At 41.1% G+C, this 9,440-nt stretch overlaps 1 protein-coding gene across 1 annotated transcript; it reads left to right on the top strand.

Annotated features, from left to right (window-relative positions):
- The first annotated feature begins 335 nt into the window (after positions 1-335).
- Positions 336-6,669, top strand: ERH (ERH mRNA splicing and mitosis factor). Its single transcript, XM_054400528.1, has 4 exons — positions 336-394; positions 4,041-4,128; positions 4,838-4,958; positions 6,400-6,669. The coding sequence occupies exons 1-4, from the start codon at positions 392-394 to the stop codon at positions 6,500-6,502; spliced, it is 315 nt and encodes a 104-aa protein (XP_054256503.1). The 5' UTR covers positions 336-391; the 3' UTR covers positions 6,503-6,669.
- Positions 6,670-9,440: the final 2,771 nt, after the last annotated feature.

The raw sequence follows: 9,440 nt of genomic DNA, 5'->3' as shown, positions 1-9,440 counted from the left end.
CGCTTCCCCTTCCGGGTCACGTAGCGCCCCACACTCAATGGCGTTACCCATGATGGCTTCCCAACTTCAAGATGGCGGACGAGGTGGTGGTCGCCATGCAGCCCTCGTAGGCCCTCGACGGGAAGATGAGGCTTCCCTCATCAAAGATGGCCGCGAGCCCCGCCCCCTCCAGCCTGGCGCCTGGCTGGTTGCTCCCGGCATCCTCAGCGCGCCGCCGTGTGGCGGTCAGGCAGATGCCTGGGCGTTCTGTTTGTGCGCACGCGCGCGCGACACTCTGGCGCAGCGCGCTCTATGGTCAGCCGTTAGCGCTGCGCTTCCGGCGGGCGCGGCGGGTTGTGGGTGATCGTCGCGCGCCTCTTCTCCGCGGCGGTGCTGAGGAGCGGGAGCCGTGATGGTGAGTGGGGCGAGCGGCGGGCCGGGCCACGCGGCTCCCCGCCCTTCGCTGGGCGGAGGGGCGGGCGCCGTCCGGGCTGCTTTCCCTTCCCGCCTGGGCCAAAGGGCGGATGCGGGCGCTGCGGGCGGGAAGGCGCGGCGGGGAGTGGGCAAGGCCGCGGTCGCCGCTCTAGACTCTGGCGAGCAACAACACGTGCTGGCGCGGCAGCGGCCTGCGAAGGGCTGGCCCCGCCGCCGCCGGAGTCTCCCCTGCACAAAGCAGGGTTGCTCTCGAGGAGGGAGAGAGGCGGGAGTCGTCCTGGAGGCCCTGGCGTGGAACGGCCTTGCCCGGAGTCTTCACCCCAGTTTCAGGGCGCTTCTGGAAGTGCAGCTTTTCCTGGCGAGCGACCCGTCGAGTGCGCATACCTTAAATGGATGATTTGCTTTAATTGAAGCAGTGGCCGCGTGTACTGCTTTCCGTGCTCCTCCCCAGCACTTGGAGCAGAGCAAGGCGGTAGCTTGCCCTGGTGGGCTGTTTGAATGGCACAGCAAAGCACAAAGGCCTGCCAATCACAGCAGTTTGTCGCATTCATCTAGTAAATTTGAATGTGGTGAGACAAATCGTCCTGCAAGGGAAAGACAGCTGCTTCTGGGTTTGCAGGAAAGTTCTACATCTATCTGGCACTTGCTCAAAAGCATCTAGTTTCTGCTAGTTTCTTGTCCGTAGTGAAAGGTGGCACTTAAACCAGTTGATCTGCCTAACAAGTAACTGAAAGGCACTTAGATGTATGTAATACTACTTGCAGTTACATCCCTGAACATCTTATTCTTGTAGTACTTATTTACCTTCTTTTTAAAACAGGAAGAGTTTTGGGGTTTGTTTTGTTTTTTAATTTTACTGTCGAATGGACTACAATTGGTGTATTTTGGACAGATGCTGCCTAGTTTGGACAGATGCTGCCTAGTTCCCAAGTCCTGGTGGTTTGGCTGTCAACACCGCTGTAACCTTTTTTACACTGTTGTGTTTTCAGCAAATGGAGCACTTTCTAAAGGACTCTGGAGATGCTGAAAATTGCTGTAATATAAATCAGTATCTCAATCAGTGTCCTGCTTAACAGCACAACTGTGATTTTAAGGAAAATGCAAGAAAACTCAACATATGCATCACAGAATTGTGTTGATAATACCTTTAAGATCATAAGATCCAACCATTAACTCATCACTGCCACGTCCACCACTAAACCATGTCCCTAAGCACCCTGTTTGCAAGAGTCTGGATTGGGCTGTTCTAAATAACCTGACCTTGATGTGTGAATGCTTATGAATCTCCTCTTATTTTGGCTTGTTTCCTAACAAGATTTACACCTGTGGGAGAACATAGTAGTTACTAATCACATTGAGTTTTGTCCTGTCACATAGACATGTACTCTGTAGGGAAGGTAATAATTGGAGGAAACTTTCATCAGGCATCTGAACTTGTCCTTTTTTTTTTTTTTTTGCCCCCCACTTTTGTGGTAGGAGAGGAGGAACAATGTTATGTAATCAAACAATTTTTTTTTTTGGCCTTTTTAAGGTAAAATAATGGGAACTTCCCAAAGAAATGTTTGAGATGTAATTTTCATAATTTCCAGGCCAGTATCTGATACAGATATTACGAATTGTCTGAAGTGACAAATGGTTTAAAGTCAGAAGCCCAAGTAATTTCTACAGTAAAGGTCTGAAAGAACTGGCTTACATGTCTGGCTCCCTGATTATTTTTTCTTTCTGTAATCTAATTATTGGGATAGTTTCAGGATGTATATATTCCTTTAGTGGGAGAAATAGCCTGGGCATTTATAGGCCAGAAAGCCTAAAATGATTCTGAGAGACCAAATTGAGAATTCAGTTCTGTAACTGCTGAGTTGCTTGCACAGTTTTAGCTGTGCTCCCCTAGGTTTTGCCAAACACACACAAATTCTTTTAATACTGAGTTTAGTTGAAATATGTAAATAGGTGCATGTAATCAGACACCACAAATGTAGTTTACAAGACATTCTGATGCTAAAATAACACAGCTGGTTTTGGAACACTCTGACTGAAGTGGCCAATACACCTCTACCATTGTCATTAATAAGAGATCCTTAGATGCTCTCAATAAGTTAGAGTTGCAGGTTCTGGAACAAAGCCTTCTCATCACTGACCAGAAAATAAAAATGATAGTGCTGGAAAAAGTGTTTTATAATAAAGTTTGGCAGTCATTTGGACTCTTGGGTAAGATGGGCCTGGTCAAGCACAATGCACTTAGGAACAGTCAGATATCAGCTCCTGCTTGGGAAATTCCTTTCAAATCTAGCATTCTCTGGTATACATGAAAATGGATTTCAACAATCTAATATTTTTAATATGATTTTTGTTACAGTGTGTATCTCTAAATTCCCACGTTATTCCATTTCCAATTGGAAAAGGTCTTGCTGCTTCTGTTCCTCTGTGTAACTTTTTCCTGGCCTTCTCTGGATTTCCTTGTTATTTGAGACAGAATTTAAGAGATGAAAACTATCCCAGGCATGTGAACACTACCAGCCATGATATAAAAATTTGTATTTTCTTATACATTCCTTGGAAATTCTAACGTTTACCATTTTTCTTACCTGTCACTGCATTTGATGAACACTGAACCTGCTCTCTTGACTGATATGTCCAAAGTGTTGGTCAAGAGTTGTTTTTTTTTTTTAATCAGCAGTTAATTCGTTTAAGCCAAATAATACACTTTGGTGTTTGTTTCCAGTGTCTCACTCTGCAGTTGCTTCCATGAATATTACATGTTGTTTGCTCATCTCATGTGTTAGCCTTGAAAATAATGGATCCGAGTAGCAGCACTGGAAATGGTGCTTTGTAAGCATGCTTGCAAACTTTCTGTGCTGTGTAACCTGTTAATTAGATCACAGATTGTGTACACTTCAAAGCCTTACTTGCTGTTTGCTCAAATTACTTGCTGTAGCCAAGTGAAAAATACAACAGAAATTACACAAGCTGCAGATTGTACAGTCATCTTCAGTCTTCCCTGCAGAAGAACAAGTATGCAGACTCTTGACAGTTGCAACAGTTCTCTGTGCCATAATTACTGCTTCAGCAGACTCACCAATGTAGCAAAAATCATTGCATCCGTTTGTCAGGAAATAATCTCTAACACAGAGTGCAGGTTTGTTGTGTAATTTGTGTTGCCTTTAAGTTTAATGAGCTATTGAACTATTCCTATTAAAGTCTTTTAAGGCAAGACTGACAGCAAAGTTAAGCTTGACTCCCTCTTTGCTCTTTAGTCAGCATATTTAAAACCTTACTGGCAGCTTGCATTTGGAATAAAATAAGTAAATGCAGCAATGGCGTAGATTTTATGCATTTACTTCACTGTTTTGCTTTTGTGTTTAAACAGAAACCACTATTTCCACAGTATTTTTGTGTCGCAGTGGTTGCTTCACTTGTCAGTTTTGCACATTTTGAAGTGAGGATTGATAGGACAGATTAAAACCAAAAATTAACACGTTGTATACGAACAGTAAATGCTGTTTGGAAAATGCCTTCATTGATAGTTCAATATTATGCTTTTTTTAGTGCTTCATTCAGATACATAACTTCTATCAAAAATCATTTAAATTTTGAAAGTAACCTGTTTTCTTGGGTTTGTTTTTCAGTCTCACACAATTCTACTTGTCCAGCCTACCAAGAGGCCAGAAGGCAGAACATATGCTGACTATGAATCAGTGAACGAGTGCATGGAAGGTGGGTGCAGACATGGTAGTCACAAATTATAGGTCAAACCCCATATTTGACATGTTCCCAAACAATACAGTTTTAAGATTTACATGTGGAAGTTCACTAACATTAAAAATTCTAACCTGAAGAGATTCTGAGAGGCAAACGAAAGTATAACAAAGACCGTGTAAAGCCTCTGTGCTCACTTAAGTATTTTATTCTGCTTAAATATACCTGAATTATTTATGGGCTAGCTTAAATAAAACTGATTTAAATTCATATACAGGCTTGTGCTGTCCCTTTTACCTCAGTAGCCCTGTTTAATCAAGAACTTTCTCAAGAGGTTTGAGTAGCTTTGACATTAACTCTTCTCTTCCTTAGGTTTTTGTATGGTAGGAATATATGTTGCAACTTCTGTCTTAAAATTATTAGATGGAATTTCATGTTTCTCTTGCAGCTTTGTGTATGGAAAGCTACATCTTTGAAAGTACTAAAAAGCTTTTTCCCCTAGAGGATGGTAATGCTTCCTGCCATGCATCTCATCTGATTTTATAGTAGTATGTTTCAGTGCAAATAACTAGAGCAAAAGTATTTCAACTCTGCAAACTGAGTTAAGAAGTTTCTGTTTTCGTAATAGTCATCTCTGAACTTTCCTGATATCTGTGGTGCAGCAGCTGAAGAAGTTTCAGTAGATACAGTTGTTGAGTGTTTAATATCACTTTGTTAATCTCCATAGGAGTCTGTAAAATGTATGAGGAGCATCTGAAGAGAATGAATCCCAACAGTCCGTCCATTACATACGATATCAGCCAGTTGTTTGACTTCATTGATGACTTGGCAGACCTCAGCTGTCTTGTGTAAGTTCAGTGGTGAAAGTCTTTTTCACTGACTTAGAGAAGTCCAATTAACTGAATTGGAATAAAGTATCTCTAAAGAAAGCTTAGAAACTGATGGTTCCACTCAGATTGGTCACATTGAAGCTCACAGAATTTCAGATTTTGAAGTTAATACAGCAACACATTTTATTAATACTAGAACCTCTTTAAATGGGACCTGTATCTGCTCTGCCTTTGATTCTTGAGGAGGCAGAATGATTACAGAAGGTTATTCAGCAGAGAGCTGTACTAGTACAGTAGAAGCCTACAGAAGTGCATTGCGGCCAACTCAATCAAGATACAGCAAGATGGAAGTTTACCTAAGTCTTAATGAAGTGACTGAGGAACAGATCAGCCCTCCAGAGAGCCCTAGATAATTAAGTGTTGTGAATACGTTATCTCCAGTTCTCATCTGTGCATTAAATTGCAGGCAAGCAGAGGTGGTCTTATGTGCTTTCCCTTCTGACTGCACTGTGAAATCCAATGTTACATTTCATTATTTAGGACATAACACTGTAACTTAATCCCTTCCTGCAGATAACGAGTACTTTCCATACCCTGAATTTCAAGGTAATGGTTTGGTATGACAGTGGTACCAACTTTGGAGAAATTCTGTGGGAATAAGGATACAAATCTCATATTCAGACATAGCATTTGGCTTTTCAGTCTCAACATTCCAGAAACTTTAACCCACTGAGCATCTGGTGTGGAAATGACTGCAGCTATGCTACTCTTTCTGAAATCCCAGTGCATGTGCTCGTGTAGCTGCACAGTGAACAGCCTTTGCCAGTTAATTTCAGTTTAAAAGCAAAAGCCTCTGTGCATCACATTGCTTTCCTTTGCATTTTGATGTACATACAGAACCTGTGCTACAGATGGTGGCTTAATTACAACTGCCATTTAACAGTTTTCAATAGAAGTGGAACAGGATTGTAGTTGCTGCAGTTACCTTGTCCCTAGACATTCTGCCACATTTTGTTTTCAGATGTCATACTGCTGGACTGGTGAAGTGAAATATACTCTTTGTTTTACATTATGTAACAGTCTGAGGCTACTTGCTTTAGGAAATAACAACTGTTTTCTGATAGTCTTGTACTTCATGAGGCTTGTAAACTTAGTGTTATGCTGTGCTTCAGCTCATAGTTTTCCACCAGATGGCATACATAGCATATAGTGTACCAGATGTGTCTTGTGCTCATGGAGATTCCTAAAGTACTTGCTATCTGCTCTTGCATTGCTGCATTATGAATGTCCAGGGGTGGGGGCAGAAATCAGTACTTTTTCCTGAAATTAGCATTTCTTAATACCACACTGGAACTACTACTAACTATGAGTGTATCAGTATACACTGAAACTTTAAATCAGTCTTACTGGGCTTTAAATAACAAGGCTTTCATAGAAACATGCTTTTTTTCCTCTCTAGTTACCGTGCTGATACTCAGACATACCAACCATACAACAAAGACTGGATAAAGGAGAAGATCTACGTCCTCCTCCGCAGGCAGGCCCAGCAAGCAAGCAAATAATGGAGGCACCATCATTACATGGGTTTGGGGGAGGGCTTGGACAACAGGTGTGTACAGAGTGGAGTAGTGAACGTTTTGTATTATAGTCATCCTGTTGCCATTTTGTTAAACTCTTTTAGCCAGGACTGAATGTATTGTTAGAGATGAAAGGATTTTGTTGGATTTGACTTCCCCCCCCCCCCCAGTGTAAATGGTGAAGAAAATGCAACATCTTCAGAGTTTTGGTTTGGTTTGTTCCCCCTGCCCTCTGGTTAGCTAATGGTCCTACCTTATTTGAACCCCTGGGGCTGTTCACATCATACTTCACCACATTCACTGTATGTGCCCTCATGGGATTTCCAGTGTTTAGTTATATCCTTGAGACTATCTTAATGGGGAATAAAAAAAATACCCTTTAGTTAAACTTGAGTGCTGAATTTTGTGGATTTTGCCAAACAAATGAAATGTTTCTTGCCTCTCTGCCAAGAAACAGGGCTTAAAAGTTTATGTGGACTGAGCCAGCACTTGTTAGTTGTATTATAGAATGGCCAAGTTAGCTTCACTGACCTGGTCTTAAATACTGTCTTTCCTGGGGATCTTTGGGAAACAGTAACCCACTTGCACTTACATTCAGGTAGGGGTGTCTCCTCTAGGACGGGTGATGCTAAGAGCAGGCTGAATGTATCACATCACAGACCTCACCAATTTAGTGTACTTCCAACCTTCTCCCGAGGAAGTAGGCAAAAAATATTGTTTTGATAGTGATATGCCCCAAACTGCATATCCTCTTTACAAAGGATAAGGACCTAACTGTTAGCATGTATTGTGGAGTTACATCTGCCCCTGGATATTTTGAGTGCTGATCTCTCTTATTTTACTGTACTGATAAATTTTGGATTGGAGGAAGCAGTCCAAAAACTATACAGGTAGAAAAGCAATGCTGGCCTGGTACTTTGTGCCTTTGTGTTAGTTCAGAGTTTGCATACTACAGGTATAGATTTGAGTCTTAGACTATATCAGTATACTTAGCCAGAAGCAGTTCCAGGATTAACAGAGGAATGCAATTCTCTCCAGTGCGCTTAACTTCCGAAAACCTCAATAGTTTCTGATGGACCTCACAGCAGATGGATTGGCTTAACAGAATCTGAGGTTTAATTGACTGTCTGTAGTAAAGCTTTAATGAAAATAGCTTCACTTAAGTGGTAAAGTAATAGCTGCCGAATACTTGGAATCAAATTACTGAAGAGACAGAAATCCTTAAAGCTGCTGAAAGGGTGTGTTGAAGTCTTTTCTCAACACGAATACTGATTGGAGATTAGACCTACTAGTGCTGCAGTTCTAGTGACCATGAATCAATTCCATCTGCTGACATCAAAATGTGCTTCCTTTATACTAAAGAGCAATTTTCAAAGCACAGTAGGTCAGAAGTATATTAATCCAATTAAAGTTACTTAAATCTCTAAATTCTTTTGTGTGGAAGTTCTACCTTTATATCCAAGTGCAGCTTGACACAGTAAGTAAAAACTTATAAAATTCACTGTTGTCCTATACAGCAACATTCCTGTTCAATATAAGCAATGATTAAGAGCTTATATAGTTTATCCTGTAGAGCAAGTAGTAAAATAACATGCTCTTTCCTAATGTGTTTGAGGTTAATTTCTGGTAAACATTTACAGTTTTTAAGGTAAAGATGCAGTATTCTCAAGGTGCTAAGTAGGATGTGATTTTTCAGTCTTTAAAATGAATCCACATAAACATCCATTCTCACTTCCTGTTGCATTAAAAAGAGTGATTTAAAGTTCTCCTTCTGTGAGCTTTTTTGCAGTAATGTGAGCTCATAGTGCAAGAAGTGCAAGGAGCTTGCTGCACCTGTTGCATCAGGAACTTGGAACATAGAACAGCTCTTCCTTTGAAGTTTGGTCTGATTTAAAAAAAAAAAAAAACCACCAACAAAACCTTCCTCTTTCTTGGTTTTTGGCCCTAGTAGAATAACTACAAACTACAACCAGTAAACAAGTGCAAATCAGGACTTTCTCAAGTTAGAGCAGAAAATGGGAAGAAGGTACTTTAAAGCAAGTGGTAATAAACATTTCTCCTTTATGAGAGGGACTTTGAGAAGGTAAGTTTTGTGGGTAGGTAAACAAGCTTTAACTTTGGGGTTAATTCACCTTGGGGTTTGGATTTTTTTTTTTTTAAGGCACTTTAACGTTGATGTTTTACTTGTATTTTCCAATTCTGTGAAATGTTCCTTTTTTACCTCTGGATCCAGACTCAGCCTTCTGATTAGAAAAAAAAAAATATAGACCATAGACCACTTTAAGAAAAGTAACTTGAGCATCATCTCTCTTTTCCCCTTTGTCAGTCAGAGACAAGTCTTCTTTCCTGTGATTTTCTAGTGCATACATTCTTGAGCTGCTGTTCTCCATATTCTGCTAGAGTTGCCCTTTACTTGGTTAACTATTCATTAGGCAGCAACTTTGTTGCTTAGTGTAGCAACTGACAGATTACACTGGGAAGGGGGGAAAATGCTTCATCATCTTCCTGATGTGCAGCTGGTTAAGAAGAAGAGTCTGGAAAGCTGTCTCCAGCTAACATACTGCCTTCAGAAATACGCTACAGCAGGTTATAAGCAATTGGAAGTGTAAAATGGGCAGGTAGTCTGGCATGCCAGTAATGCAGTCCATGCGAAAAAATTACTCTTAAGTTTACCTCTTGGCTTCTTTCCCATAAAGGATGTCAGCAAGGTGGTTAGGACTTTCTCCAGGTGCACCTGTCTTTGGAGTCATAAGGCAACACTTCCTCTACAGGATATCAAGCATTTCCCAAGTTCAGCTACTTGAAAAGTGAGGTTGGACAGCAGCATTTTGCAAGTAAATCCATAGCCAAACTGATTACAGAAAGTATGTCAGAAGATAATTGATTCATCCCACATATGCTTCACTTATGGCTATTTCTGTGG

This window comes from Indicator indicator, chromosome 4, assembly GCF_027791375.1.
Source record: "Indicator indicator isolate 239-I01 chromosome 4, UM_Iind_1.1, whole genome shotgun sequence".
Taxonomy (NCBI): domain Eukaryota; kingdom Metazoa; phylum Chordata; class Aves; order Piciformes; family Indicatoridae; genus Indicator; species Indicator indicator.
The sequence above is the reverse complement of the archived record's forward strand: the minus strand, read 5'-3'. Positions and strand labels throughout refer to the sequence as shown.